The sequence below is a fragment of the Myxine glutinosa genome, chromosome 9 (assembly GCF_964187855.1).
Source record: "Myxine glutinosa chromosome 9, kmMyxGlut1.1, whole genome shotgun sequence".
In the NCBI taxonomy this organism is placed as follows: Eukaryota; Metazoa; Chordata; class Myxini; order Myxiniformes; family Myxinidae; genus Myxine; species Myxine glutinosa.
In genome coordinates, this window is record NC_136269.1 from 5,751,946 (window position 1) to 5,768,398 (window position 16,453).

The 16,453-nt window shown below is 44.4% G+C and overlaps 1 protein-coding gene across 2 annotated transcripts in view; it reads right to left on the reverse strand.

Moving 5' to 3' along the window:
* Positions 1-16,453, reverse strand: part of SRP54 (signal recognition particle 54) — a 64,658-nt gene that overhangs the window by 22,910 nt on the left and 25,295 nt on the right. For both annotated transcript variants that reach the window (XR_013624479.1, XM_068129610.2), the window contains exons 9-10: positions 2,318-2,418; positions 2,138-2,224 (exon numbers count right to left, since the gene is read on the reverse strand). Coding sequence is in view for 1 of the 2 variants with exons in the window: in XM_068129610.2 (XP_067985711.1) it covers positions 2,138-2,224; positions 2,318-2,418 (188 nt within the window). In the remaining variant the exon portion in view is untranslated. The remainder of the gene's footprint in view (positions 1-2,137; positions 2,225-2,317; positions 2,419-16,453) is intronic.

Here is a 16,453-nt window from a genome sequence, read left to right on the forward strand (position 1 = left end):
AGTGAGTGTCTGGGTGTGTTTTATGCAAAAAAAAAAAATTTGGAATATTTTTTTAGTCACTATCACGCTTAAACATTTGTAGCTATGTGAAAGGTAATATTAAATGCTCCCCATCCCCATTCCTTAGTGGGGGTTGGGAAGTGTTTTAGGCACGCACACCACCGTTTAGAGGCCATTTTTCCCCGCAAAGCGGGGAAGCAAGTTCCCCGCACAACAAACAGGGACAAACAGGGAACGACAAACAGGCACGCACAAAATGTTCTTATTTCTTCAAAGTGCCAACAAGATAAGAACAACACCGGACAACCCCGGGTACTTCTGCTCGTGTATTCTAAAGACGTAACAGTGATGCAATCTCACACTCAGAGGGCAATCAAGTGTTGGTGGCACGGAACCGACACAGGAATCCAAAGGCACAACCAAACCAATGAATTCATGTCTGGGAAGAAAATATCAGATTGACAATTTGACCACAGACAGGGTGGTGGTCTTCGGATGGGAACAAACATGACACCATGTGTCGGGTTCTTATACCACTCGAGGATGGGTGAGTCCTTACGTTTCTGCTACAGGCCAGAGACTTGTAACATAACAACAACTACCTTTGGTGCAACTGGCCTGGCTATCTAAATTACAATCACCAACCTAACACGAGACCGTGTGCTCTGCACAGTCATCCCTTCAACATCAGAGCATTTCTAAACATGGACAATAAGAAATGGAACATTCACATTGCTTGTCGATCCGAGAAAGGAACACTGAACGAACAGGCTTCGGACTTGGTCAAATCCGTTTCTGAACAATTGCTAAATTTTTTGAAAAATGTAATGAGCTGTACTGTACAAGGTGCTCACGCCTCTCGCATTACATGATTACAGCACGCATTCCTCACCTGCATGATAACTATAATTTCCACCAAAATTGTATTTATTAAAATAATTTTTGTATTTAATTTTTTTTGTATTTAATTTATTCAAATCATAATTTTTGTATTATTTATTTTTGTCGTATTTATTCACAAAGATTAAAAATCTGCGGTTTCAAAATTCCTCACGCTGGTGTATTAGATAGTTGTGGAGCATGAAGGCCCAGGAAGTGATAAAAATAAAAAATAACCACCTTTAGAGGCCATTTTTCCCCGCAAAGCAGGGGTTGGCCTTTTTCGGGAACCGTGGTTGTTGTTGTTTTTCGGTCCCCTTTTTGAAGCAATGTTTTACGGCCGGATGCCCTTCCTGACGCCAACCCTTTTTGCCGCCTTTAACGACAAGCAGGGAATTACCAGTGAACTGGTACTCAATTAGCCGACCTCGGAAGGATGACAGGCTGAGTCAACCCCCCTGGCGTTAATTCAGCGATCGACCGGGATTCGAACCCAGGATCCTAGGATCCTAAGCCGGCACCCTAGCCGCTAGCCCAACACCAGGGCTTAATGGTAAGGCCCAGGAAGTGAAACAAACAATAATGGTTTTCCTGGTCATAGCGAACCACAATCACTTGGAATTTACTTTACGATTCACTTTACATTCACATTCATTTTGATATCGATAAGCTTTGAGGAAAAACACTGGAAATCAGCGAATTGATGTAAGTCTGGCACGTGCACCAAGGACGACAAGTGCAGGAAAAGCAAACTTATGCTGGAATACAGGAAGAAGTGGAAAGCTAGGAAATCTAAGATTTGGAAAGAAATGATTTGGTCTCCAGTGTGTCTGAAATGATGACACCAACAATAATTATAATCATCTTGTTTGATAGCCTCAAATATGTTTAATGTTACCAATCCAACATGATCCGAGGAACTTCCTTCCCGATTCATGGAGTAGCCTTATGGTGCAATGTGGTGTGTACTGCGTGTACAGCACAACTTGTACTGCGTGTTGATTTGAAAAAGTTCACAAAGCAGCAACCACACTGATCTCGAATGTGGTTTCATCAGCAGATATAGCGGAAGCAATGTTCACATGGAAAGTGGAACCCTATAGCTTCAGCCGATAAACTCTCCCCTCGAGCAGATCAGGTTGGTACACAGCACGTAACCATTTCCACAATCGGCATGTGCAATGGGAAAACCATCAACTAATCCAGTTGACGTGTTGTATCAAATTGTAATGGAACGTACCCTACCGGTTACACCTACCATGCTTCAACTTGTCAATAAGCTCTTCATTATCGTCCAATTTCAGCTCATTCACCTTGTCAATGAGCCCTTCGATATCCCCCATTCCTGCCAGAAGGACATGCACGTTAAACAATGCATCGAGATTTCCTCAGGCTGCTAATGAGCAAGACGTAGACACACGGGGGATCATCAGCTCACCGAGAAGCTTGCTGATGAAAGGCTGGGTCTTGAACGGTTCAAAGTCGTCGATGTGCTCACCTGTACCTATGAAAATAATCGGACTCCTGGTGGCAGCAACCCTGCCACACAGAGACACAAATACACACAAAGCCCATGAGTAATATCATAACATATTTCACGTCCACCTGATTAAACATGAATTGGTGACTTGACATCCGTTATCATTAGATCATTGGAATTTCCCATGATGAAGATGAGTCTATGGAACAATCACTTCCCGTCGCAAACAGGTCGGTGGTGTCTGTCTTCTATTGCCTCATTTTTGGTCTCGCACCCTTTGTTCTTTCTGTTCCGCTCTCTGCCCCCCGTCACTCTCCTGCCCCAAAGTTTCTGCAGGGCACCCATGGTACAACAGCAACCCCCTTCTAGTGAAACTACCTAAAGCCAGAATCACCGTTCACCTCGACTTATATTTTCGTCCATTCTCCCACCTGAAGAACCAACTTCCACAATTTTCTCAAGAAGTCATTGTAAAAACAGATAAATCAAATAAACCATAGCTTGATTAAATTGGGATTAGAAGATTTCATGAATAGTTTGAAAAGTCAAACAATGGAACAAACCCATAAACAAACTAGAACGGCACTCGTAGAGTGCATAATCTCGCCTCGCGAGTTCATTCTGAAAAAAAACAAAAAAAAACTGTCATTAACTGAACACACCACTATTATTGTCCACTGCTATTATGGCCTGTATACTCGCATCATCCATGCACCCTATTATGTCACATAGTTTCTTGGCACAGGTTATGAACATCACAAATTTTATTAAACACTCACATTGGGCCATAGATCAGATATATGAAGATTACGCTTTTTGAAATAAGGATTTCAATTCAACTAATTGTCGCCAGACTACCACTTCATCAATGACGTCATTGTTATCACCCTATATACACCATGTCGAGTTGACGACATATGGCAAGTTTAAATTTTTTAGTTGAGCGGTTTAGGAGAAAATGCTGTCCAAAGTTTTCCCTTTAATCCAATATGGCTACCATACCATGTGACCTGTGGTGTCAGAGTTAGCAATAAAATATTCTCAATGGAGAGTCCCATCTGTGTTTAAAGTTTTGCATCGGTCGGACAAACAGTTGGAGAAAAACACTTTTAAAGCGAAAATATATCGACAGACACACAGACACACACACACAAACAAACACACACAAACAAACACAAACACACACACACACACACACACACACACACACACACACACACACACACACACACACACACACACACACACACACGTTCTTAGCGAGACGAAGAACTCTGGTGACAATTCCCATTGCACACATAAACAATACAAACCACAAACTGCCCATTCCCACAAGGTACATGATCCAAAATGGGGAATGGTCTAAAGGACTCCGAATTCTTGCTCGGGGCGCATTGCAGTGCCTTTCATCAGCAACGATGCACCGGTCCCAATGGAAACTCCTCACGCAACTTCCTGGTACAAACCTCAAACTCCTCAAACAATCCCGTCTTGTACACACCTCATAAACTGCTTACACAACTGCCTTGCGCATACCTCAAACTCCACACACAACTTCCTAGTACACACCTCAAACTCCACGCACAACTTCCTAGTACACACCTCAAACTCCACACACAACTTCCTAGAACACACCTCAAACTCCACACACAACTGCCTAGAACACACCTCAAACTCCACACACAACTTCATAGTACACACCTCAAACTCCATACACAACTTCATAGTACACACCTCAAACTCCACACACAACTGCCTAGTACACACCTCAAACTCCACACACAACTTCCTAGTACACACATCAAACTCCACAAACAACTTCCTAGTACACCCCTCAAACTCCACACACAACTTCCTAGTACACACCTCAAACTCCACACACAACTGCCGAGTACAAGCCTCAAACTCCACATAACTGCCTCGTATACACATCACTCCCAGATAGGACCTTTGGTAAGTTTCACTTGTTTGTTTTACCATAAGGATGTTGTGTTTGTCCCCACATGGCATGCGATTGGGTTTTTTTGTTACATTCGCTACGTCGAGGTATTTTATCTATAATAATAGAGAAAGTGTGTGTGTTTCAGTGTGTGTGTGTGTGGTGTGTGTGTGTGTGTGTGTGTGTGTGTGTGTGTGTGTGTGTGTGTGTGTGTGTGTGTGTGTGTGTGTGTGTGTGTGTGTGTGTGTGTGTGTGTGTATCCTACATAACTCCAAAACCATGGAACCTAGCAGCCCCAACCTTTGCATGCATACTTCTCGAACTCCAAGAGAGTGCAAGAATGAAAACTGGGTGTTTCGGTGTGTTAAAACACCCTTTTTGAAGACGATCAATGGGGTGTGATAAAAAATAGGCCTTACCAGAATGGTGGTCCACCATCTTGGTCAGCCCACTGTCCCATCGCTGGGTTATTAAGCCGCCATTTTGTTTCGGCCTAATGAAACGTGCCTTGGCTTGGAAACTATCTGCTCTCATGGACAAATTTAACGATATAATCAAAATCTGGATTCGGATTTGATGATCAGATCCCATACACTTGATAAGTATTGAAATCTGGAGTGAAATCTGACAAAATTTAACACATTAGTGATTATTATAACTAATATATGTGTATATCTTTTGCTCAGCTTTCAGCAAGGCTGTTCTTCCTACTGCTTCACATTGCCAAAGCATTGAACTTAACTTTTCCTACTGTTCCAACAATTGTATTGAGTGAAGAAAATATTAATGAATGTGCCCAAAGTGTAACTTTATTGAGTAAAACAAAAATATTTAACCAGCAGGAATTGAGTACAATGAAAATATTAAGCAGCAGGATCAACGAAAAAGCTTCCTCAGTTGAACCTGTGTACTCTGTGAGGAAATTTCCGAGTGTGGAAGGCAAGATAAATCAAATTAAAGATAGAATTAAAAGAAGAGTCCCTCCTCCCGCTATGCCTATAGTCTATTTAATTTATTTCCTTCCTTTAAAAAGTAGAATATAAAATATCCGTGCGCATCGTAAGAGCGTGACCAAGGGTTGGCGTCAGGAAGGGCATCCGGCCATAAAAACATTGCCTCAAACAGGGAACCATGATTGTCATGGGGCCCGCAAGGCTAACCAAAGCTCTAGCAGGGAAAAATGGCCTTAAAACGATCATTCATTCATTCATTCATTCTTTAAAAAGTAGAAAGTTCCCGGTCCCGAATTCCCGGCCCTGTGTCTCTTCGTCCTGAGCTGTAAATACGTGCATAATAATTAAACCTATTTGTTCTTCCTTTTCTTCTGTATTCGATCGTTCCCGTGATTTCTCCATTGACTAAGCGTGGCACGAGTAAAACCGCTTGAATCGGGTTTCATTATCTAGAACAGCGCGGATCACGTGTACGCAAACCGCTCGGCATATGACCATCACACATGGTTCGTGCGTGGCTTATTTCCTCGCTTCCAGGGCATCGCTAGTACTTAGGTACGAGCGAATTTGGTCCCGAAACCCTATTTGGCGCTGACCGGAAGGGACGTAATAGGTCTCGGGTCGCGCCAGGTCAGTAAAGACAAGGGGATTAATCCCCCCTTGATAAGAGGAGAAGGCCGGCGACAGATCCGCAACATTTGGGTTCGAACCACGGCAACACCCGCATTTGGGTTCGAATCCCGGTCGATCGCTGAATTAACACCAGGGGGGTTGACTCAGCCTGTCATCCTTCCGAGGTCGGCCAATTGAGTAACAGTTCACTGGTAATTCCGTGTGTGTCGCAAGGGGTGACCAACAGGGTTGGCGGCAGGAAGGGCATCCGGCCATAAAACATTGCTTCAAAAAGAGGACCATGGTGCCCAAAAAAGGCCAACCCCCGTTCTGCGGGGAAAAATAGCCTCTAAGGTGGTTCGGTTTTGTTCTTTAAAAAGTAGAAAGTACACCGATGGACGAACAAAGGCCTCTTAAACGTAAACCTTTGGTGCTTTGGGGTTGTCGTGTTGATGTACTTTATGTGTGTTTATGCTTTACCGCAACAATAATTTGAACAGGCTGTGGTGCCTCAATCCACCCACAAGCGCTCATATGGGGGATTGTCTGTGTGGTGTGTACCCATGGCGGATTATAGCGGGATTTGCTCCCAGCTTGCCCCATTTGCTCCTGGCCCCAGATTCTGACTGGCCCCCAAAAAAATAAGCGAATATAATTTTATATGCAGGTTCTCTTTTTACAAATGAAAATAGCTGTCCATATATGGTCCAACCTTGGTAATCTGTTCTGTTCTTACTAAAATAGCATGGTAATGAGGGAGTAATCAAGGAAAACTGTGGAGTGAATCATGCAACTGAGTGGTGTGACATTCCGTGTGCACCCACCCCCCCCCCGCCCCCCAATCGCCTTCTCCCTCCTCTCCTTCACCTCCCTCCCTCCCCCCTTTCCTCCCCAGCCCTCCCCTTCCCCACCCTTCCTCCCTATATGTGTATACACACACACACACACACACACACACACACACACACACACACACACACACACACACACACACACACACACACACACACGTCTTTTGGGCGGTGTATAAGAACATCACATACCTATCTCTCCCGGGAAAACCAGTTACTCTTTTCGTTACAGAATACAAAATGACGTTTTTAAAATCAAAGATTTCAAATAATCTTCTTTGAAGTGCACGTGCACACGTGAAATGAACACGTGAACCTTTACTTCTGGATAATAATGTTGAATGAAATAAGAACGAAGAAATATATGTCGGCATCATTGTTGACGTTTTTGTGACGACTGGCATCAAAAGTAAAAGTAATATATCTTAACGGAAAAGAAAAAGCGAATTTTTAATATATGTCGACATTTTCCTCGTCTGTTATTTTAGGCGGTGTATTTTTGTGTATCATCGTGGAGCGATTAAAAAATATATATCTCTGCATTTTCCCATGTGTGCATGAATGTTCTCAATTATTTCTGACACCGAGTCTAAAACCATCGATAAAAATGAAATCAGATGGTCAATTAGATTGGAGATAAAGACGTGAGAGAGACTCAATGGCCTTGAAATTACAGGCCTTTGAGAATTCATTTCGTTCTATAAAGGGCAACTTTCATCGGATTTTCTTCCCGTTTTTTTTTCAACCGAGTCTAAAACTATGTTAGCGACTGTGAAAAATGAAATGATATATCGAATTTGATTTGAAATAAAACTGTGTGAGAGAGGAAGACACCACGGGCCTACAAAACAGGCCTCAAAGCTATGCGAGTTAATAAAATGGTGGATATTTGTTTATATGAAGCCTCTCCCAGAATGGGTGGAGCTACTCTCCGAACGGACGGAGTAAGCCACACCCCCGGACAGACAGACAGAATCACCTACGCCTATTATATATATTGTTGCGGATTCAGGGGTCAGCGCTCCTCTTACCAAGGGGGGGTTAATCCCCTTGTCTTTTAAGCTGGCCTTCCCCCAATCCTGGAAGCTACAACGTCACTTCCGGTCGGTATTAGCCAGGGTGATTGGTCAATGGAGACCCCAAATACCTGCTTACTAACCCGACCGTAAAGCGAGGAGATAACTCCCACCCGAGCCGCAGCGTTAATGGATACACCGAGTGAAGCGAGCCGCGACTCGGGCCGTTAACAAATACTACTAAACCCGATCCTGAGTGGTTCCTATCGTGCCACAGGTACTCAATTGAGAAAAGACGCAAGCGATCGAATGAGAGGAAACCCAGAAAATAAGAAGAACAAAGAGTGGGTTTGTTAATTATATACAAGAACCCAAAAGAAGAGGAAATGAAGCAATATACAGAGCAAAAGGACACAGGGCAAGCTTAACTATACAGTCTTACTTACAACACCGGACAAACAGACAGACTCACACGGGAGGGTAGTGGCAGGAGGAGAAGGTCCAAGCAGATGGTCCAGGCGATGGGATCCGGTCCAGGCTCCGGGGCGAAGAATGGCAGGCAGCTTCGCGTGTCGTTTGCGCGCGACCAGACCTCATAGATATATCGGGGGACTGGGATCGGCGTACGTAATGCGCGTGCCAACTCTCTCTCTCTCAACGTTCGTCTCAGAGGGTACCCTCGCGCAGATCTTGTTACAATAAGCAAGGAGTCCGCGGCACCGTTCTCTCACAATGGCGCTCCCCTCGCGGTCCTCCCAATAGCCACGGTCCCCTTCGCAGTTCTTTCAATAATGGAGCTCCCTCGCGCAGTTCTCTACAATGGAGCCCCCTCGCGCAGTTCTCAAAGCAGTCTTCGCGCTTGCGCTTATATAACGCGCTTCAATATCACTCCACGCTCCGCCAGGCCACGCCCGTCGGTCAGATTACATCAGCCCTGGTTGGCTGGTGGGGGCTTACAGGCCACGCCCTGATGGTGAGTTGACGTGGCCACACCTCGTTCTTGGCGCTCCGCCCCCTTCTTCTCCAAGCCTGACCACGTGCGTAATGGCGTTTGGAGCGAGCGCTGAGGCGGCTGCGGCTTTGCAGAGGCGCGTAATGCAATTTGGAGAGAGAGGCTGGCAAAATGGACGGAATGGGGCCTATCTTATTTAATTAATGCAACGCAGATGCAACTATTGGGAACACATCCTTATCTGAAACACATATTAAGGAAATAACTAAAGTCCTATGGTGACCTACGTGTTGCTTATGGACTAGCTATGGGTGCGACCTTATTAAATGATGGGATATTTACAAGTTATTATTTACAAGTATTTACAAGTGAGGGGTTCTCAAAACCGCAACTATATATATATATATATATATATATATATATATATATATATATATATATATATACAGTGAAACCTTGACTTACGAGTTTAATTCGTTCTGTGACCGAGCTCATAACTCAATTTGCTCGTTTCTCAAATTAAATTTCCCCATTAAAATGAATTGAAATGCTATTAATCCGTTCCAGCCCCCCAAAAACCACACCAATTTTTTTTGAAATATATAAATATAAATATCTCGCGCTTTATATTTCACCTGTATGCAGCATACAAGTTGGCAGGATGGCCTGGACTGGAGGTACGCACACTTGACTCTAAACTGTCCAGCCTGGGTTTGAATCCCGACCCAGCTATAACCTGTCATGTCGGTGTTTCACAGTCAGGGTGATTCATCAATGTGTGTACCGCTAAACTGGGCGCCCCATTTGCGTCCCATTAGTTGTTGGATGTTAAGGATCTCACCGTGTCTTCCACAAAGAGAAGGCGAGCTATCGCCGGCACTCTGAACAAGTTGTGGCCTGGCATGCTCTTCTCCTCTGCCGTTAAATACGTCCTCCTCGGCATCTTTTTCCAGAAGAGCCCTGTCTCGTCACAGTTGAAGATTTACTGGGGGATGTATCCTTCGGCTTCTATCAGTTCGGCAAAAGTTATAATAAAATCTTCAGCTGCCTTCACATCCGAGCTTGCTGCCTCACCATGCCTGACGACGGAGTGAATGCTGGTCCTCTTCTTAAAATTATCAAACCATCCCCGACTGGCTTTGAATGACTCTTCCGATGCCTCGTCTGTTGATGTTCCCGCCGTCTGCTGCACCAAATCCCCGTAAATGTCTCGTGCCTTCTCACAGATGATGCTCTCGGTCACGGTATCTCCTGCGAGCTGCTTCTCCGTCAACCACACAAACAACAACTTCTCCATCTCTTCATGGACAGAGGTCCGGAGCTTTGAAATAATCTTAACGCCCTTGGCTGGCGTTATAGCCTTTATCGACTCCTTCTGCTTCAAAATCGTACATATCGTAGAAGTACTACGATCGTACTGCCTCGCCAAGTCGACAACACGCACACCTCGCTCATGTTTTTCGACGATTACGTGTTTTATATCCAAGCTCGCTCGCTCGTAACTCAGATCTCGGCTCGCATCACAAAGCAAAAAATCGACCGAGCGACGGCTCGTATCTCGGAAAACTCGTAAGTTGGTGCACTCGTAAGACAATGTTTCACTGTAGATATATATATATATATATATATATATATATATATATATATATATATATATATATATATATATATATATATATATGTATGTATGTATGTATGTATGTATATACAGACTTGGCATTTAATATGGAATATTTTTTTTGTGGGGGTGAACTTACTTTTCAAGATGACTTAGAACCAAAAGTTCATTGGAATTATGTTGAAATTATTCTAGATTTTGTTAATGTGACCTTTAAAATAAACAAAAACCACATTTCACATTTCGAAGCAAATAAATTGATCCTTGAAAGTGATGTAAACTGATATCGAACTCAATTCACGGACAGTACTGTGTTAAACTTCTGGACGTTTTCCAGAAGTATCTCTTTATTTTGCACATTAGCCAAAAAAAATTTCAACAAAAACAAAAGCTAAATTATGACTGGGATTACGGACAGTAAAATTACAGTTCAGTACTTCCTGTAACCCCCACGAGCATTCAGGACAGCACGTACACGTCGAGGCATGCTGTTCACGAGATTTGCCAAGGTTTGGACAGGAATCACTTGCCATGCAGTGACAATAGTCTGCTGCAATTCACGCACAGAGGTAGGCTGCTGGTCCAAGTTGTCGATTTGACACGTTAATTCTGCCCACAAGATCTCTATCGGATTCATATCCGGGGACATGGCAGGCCACTCCATATGCTCTACACCACGGTCAGCAAGAAAGTGTTCGATCATGCGAGCACGATGAGGCCGTGCATTGTCATCTTGGAAGACAAAGTTTCCTCGAAAGGCTGCACGAGCAAATGGAAGCAATGTTTCTTCTAGAATGACCCTGTACTTGAACTGGTTCAGGTTTCCATTCAGAACAACCAAGTCAGTTTTGCCACCTGCATGAAAAGCAGCCCAAACGGTCACCCCACCACCTCCAGCTTGGACTCTTGGCACTATACAATCTTCGTTGTGGGCTTTATGCACTTGTCTGCGCACTCGGACGCGGCCATCTTGACGATAGACCAGAAATCTAGACTCGTCGCTGAAGGTCACGTGATTCCAGTGTCCTGGCTGCCATTGACGGTGCTCTCTGGCCCACTGCAATCGGCGCTGGCTGTGTTGTCTGGTCAGGCGTGGCTTTCTCAGGGGACGCCTGGCACGATAGCCTGCTTGAACCAGTCGTTGGTTGACTAGCCTTCTGGATACAGGCACATTTGTCAGTTGCTGCCACTCAGCCCTAAGCCGATTAGCTGACTTGGCACGGCCATTGCAGACTAACCGGTGCAGCTGGCGATCATCTCTCCTTGTGCTTCTGCGTGGACGTCCTGGCCTCGGTATTGAGTAGGGACACCCCTCTGAGCATTTCGTTTCAGGATCTTTGACACCTGACCTTGAGTGATGCCATACTGCAGAGCAATAGCACGCTGTTTCATGCCAGAATTTCGTAAAGCCACCACTCCATGACAAACAGCATTGTCAAGTTGACAGACCATCTCCAGAGGAAGCGGCAATAACTTTTGTAGACGTGCAGCAGTTGTTTTCCACTAATGCAGAACGCAACAACCCTTGTATACCCGACTGTGAAGCCAATCGTCAAATGCACCTGTCCGTACATTTTGCCACGCCACCTGTGAGATAATCCTGTTGTTGACTTCTTGCTGCGACAGACAATCAGTGACATGGTTCTTTCAACAAATAAATCACCAAAGTGTAAAAGAAACTCACCAGATTGATATACTGAGTTAAGAAAGTATACCTAAGTCAAGAAAAAAAAAATATTCCATATTAAATGCCAAGTCTGTGTGTGTGTATATATATATATACACACATACATACACACATACACATACATACATACATACATACATACATACATACATACATATATATATATATATATATATATATATATATATATATATATATACACATATATATATATATATATATATATATATATAATTTGTTGATGTATTTGATCTTAAATACATCATTTGGGGGGCATTTAATCACAAATAACGCAAGATGTAGTATTGTATCTCGAGCAGGTGACTCCATTGTATTGTGTTATTAGTCCCCTACCGGTGTACACCGGAGGGGACTACAGGTTTGCACGCAGTCCGTCAGTCCGTCAGTCCGTCAGTCACGCAAAGAACAGTTTTCCGGACTTTTTTTCGAAACGCTTAATGCTAATGATTTCAAATTTGGCACATGGTTTCCTCATGATAAGTTACAGGTCAAGTTCGAACTTCACGACGTTTCGATCATTTTTAACAAAGTTATGGCACTTTGAACTTTGGTAATTCTGATAATTCTGATGATCCTTAACTCAGTGCCATTTTAAGTTTTAATTTCCTTTAAAAACCAATTTCTCTGCAATAATTGGACCGACTGAGATAAAATTTTCACCATATGATGGACTCGGTCTGTAGAATATTTTAATGGTAATTGTGACGTCACAGGTCACGTGGTTCGGTCGCCATATTGTTTTTCGTGAAAACACGAAAACCGCTTTTTCTCTGCAACGGCTGAACAGATTGAGGCCAAACTTTGCAGTCAGAATCGCATACCAATGACGAACAAAAAAGTCAGCGAGCATAACGTCATGCGTCACATGGTTTCAGAGTTATGACGTTTTTAAGCATGAACCTTTAAAACCAAGCTCCTCCCTCATTTTTGATCCAATCGAGGGGAAACTTCACTGATCTGTTCAGCACTAAAATGTCCTTTTGGAATTTGCGATAGGGCACGTGGTTTGGCAGATATCGTTAATTAAACGAAAATATTTTTTAAAATGGATATCTCTTGTTTATTCTCGAGTTCTCCTCAAGCCGCACTGCGCGTCCTCAGCCTCGTCTCGCGTATGTCAAAAGCGTGACACAGTGCACACTTTCAGGAGGGGCGGAGCCATGCCGAGCAACATATATATATATATATATATATATATATATATATATATATATATATACACATCGATCAACATATATTATGACGGGGTTCCTCGGGCGAGTGAGGCGTGCTTCGAGCTCTCCACGGCATCGAAGTTTGAGTGTTTTCCCATTCTTGTCTTTGTCAAATTTCCACTGGTTATTTTGCTGTGTACGTGTTATTGTGTGTTTCTGGTTGGTGTTGGTTTGTGGTTCGTGCAAACTTGTGTGTAGTTAATCGTTTAGTTTAGTGTAGTTAATCGTGTAGTTAATCGTTTTCTGAGTCGTACCTCGTGCGCGGCCTGGTGACTTGGGGCTTCCCTCCCCCCGTCGGTGTTTTGTCGGTTTGGGTTATTTCCTTCGCTGTATTGCTTGTTTCTTTTATTTTGTTTTCTCCCCCTCACCTCACCTCCCGAGACAAATAATTCTATATTGATTCTTTCTCTCCTCCCGGACACGTGCTTGTTCGCTCTCCTCCTCGTCTCGGCTTGTGCCCCGCCCCCTGTATCTCGTTTTCTTCCGCCTCTGCTCCTTCTTTCTCAAATCCACGTTCTCGCTTGGAGACTTTTCCCGGATTGTTTTTTTTCATCGTTCTGTTTGGATATTGTTGGAATATGTTTAAACCGCAGCCGTGATTCTGACGCGCCCCCCCCCCCCCCCCCCCCAGAATTTACATGTTTTAAACGTTTCCCAGTGTGTACCCTGGTCAGAATAGGTACACTGTATCCCTGCGTGTCGTAAGAGACGACTAAGAGGGTTGGCGTCAAGAAGGGCATCCGGCCATAAAAACATTGCCTCAAACAGAGAACCATGACAATCACAAGTACATATGGGCAGGGTGCAGCCCGAAGTGGAGATCGGTTTCTGAGGTTTGGGACATGGAATGTGGGGACAATGACAGGGAGATCAGGAGAAGTGGTGGAAGTATTGGTCAGAAGAAGAGTGGACATATGTTGTGTGCAAGAGACGAGATGGAAGGGAAGTGGTGTGAGAATGGTGAAGGGTAGGCAGGGACAGAAATACAAGTTTGTGTGGCAAGGGTGCCCGGAGGGCGTGAATGGTGTTGGTGTCCTGTTTTCTGAGGAGTTTGTAGACAGTGTGGTGAGTGTGACTAGAGTGAGTGATAGGTTGATGAATATGATGGTGAAAATGATGATTGGAAAGCTCTTGGTGAACGTCATCTCGGGATATGCTCCACAGGTTGGTCGAAGCGATGAAGAGAAGGACAAGTTCTGGTGTGCGATAGAGAAGCTGATGGAAAACGTGAAAGATGAGGAAGTTGTTGTGGTGGGAGGAGACCTGAATGGACATGTGGGAAGGAGTATGGATGGTTTTGAGGGAGTTCATGGGGGTTACGGATATGGTGTGAGAAATGGAGAAGGTGAAAGGATTTTGGAGTTTGCTGATGGAGCTGATTTGTTGATTTGTAATACTCAGTTCCACAAAGAGGACAATAAGCTTGTTACATACACGTCAGGTGGGTCGACGACAACCGTTGACTACCTGATGGTGCGTCGGCGAGATAGGGGGCACCTCCGGGACACAAAGGTGATCCCGGGGGAGGAGGCTGTTTCACAGCACCACTTGGTTGTCTGCGACATAAGGGTGAAAGGTGCGAGGAGAGCTCGGCGGGTGAAGTACCAACCGAGAATGAAGGTGTGGAGGTTGAAAGAGGTGACAGTAAGGGAGGCATTAAAAGAGAGGCTGAGTAGGGTAGAGGATGATGTGGTTGAGCTTGAAAGTGGTTGGATGTCAATGAAAGCTAGTCTGTTGGGAGCCGTTGGTGAGGTATGTGGATGGACAAAAGGACCACCGAGGCACTCGGAAACATGGTGGTGGGATGTTGAGGTTGGAAAGAGGATTGACGAGAAGAGGAAGAAGTTCAAAGAGTGGCAGAAGGCGAAGGGTACGGGAGCAGAAACAGCAGAGCATGAAAGTTATAAGGCAGCCAGGAAGGCTGCAAAGAAAGAGGTAGCAAAGGCGCAGGAGGCATGCAGGAAAATGTTCGGAGAACGCTTGGATTCGGAAGAGGGTCAGAAAGCAGTATTCAGGATTGCAAAGCAGATAGCGAAAGAGGTGTGATGTGATGGGGGTGAGTTGCTTGAAGGATGAAGTGGGACAAATCGTTGTCGACCCAGATGGAATTAAAGGAAGATGGAAAAGATATATGGAAATGCTGTTGAATACAGACAATGAATGGGATGGCAACATAGAGAGTAACCCAGTTTTAGGACCGGCAGAGAAGATAACTGAGAAGGAAGTTGAGGAAGCGATAAAAGCAATGAAGAGTGGAAAAGCGGGAGGGCCGACGGGAGTTGTGGGAGATATGTTGAAGGCAGCAGGAAGTTGGGGTGTGAAGAGAATGACAGAGATCTGTAATCTGGTGGTAAAAGAAGGCCGCATTCCAGTGGATTGGGAACTGAGTACCCTCGTCCCTCTATACAAGGGGAAAGGTGACCCTCTGGAGTGTGGCTCGTACCGAGCGATAAAGTTATTGGAGCATGGAATGAAGGTATTGGAAAGGGTGTTGGAGAGGAGGATAAGGAAGAAAGTGAAGATCGACGAAATGCAGTTTGGATTTATGCCAGGAAGAGGAACGACAGATGCGCTTTTCATTGTGAGGCAGTTGCAGGAGAAGTACATGGATAAGAGGAAGAAGTTGTTTTTGGGGTTTGTTGATCTGGAGAAAGCATTCGATAGGGTTCCACGCAAAGTATTGACATGGGCATTGAGGAAGTTAGGAGTGGAGGAATGGTTGATCAGAGTAGTGATGGCAATGTACAAAAGAGCACGCACAGCTGTAAGGACGAAGGACGGGAACAGTGGTGAGTTTGAGGTGAAGGTGGGAGTGCATCAGGGGTCGGTACTAAGTCCACTACTATTTGTAGCTGTGATGGAGGTGCTGGCTCAGACCGTAAAGGAGGGTTTACCGTGGGAGTTGTTGTATGCAGATGATCTGGTGTTGATTGCGGAAAGTATGGATGGACTGAAGGAAAAGATGAACAAGTGGAAGGAATGTATGGAGACAAAAGGTCTGAAGGTGAATATCGGAAAGACAAAGGTGATGGCAAGTGGTAAAGCATGTGGTGAGGTGGAAAGAACTGGGAAGTGGCCGTGTGCTGTGTGCAGGAAGGGTGTCGGAGTGAACTCCATTCAATGTACAATGTGTGCTGAGTGGGTTCATCAAAAATGTAGTGGTCTGAGAGGGTCATTAACCAGTGTGGCAGCTACATTCAAATGTAAGGTGTGCACAGAGGGAGCTGCAGA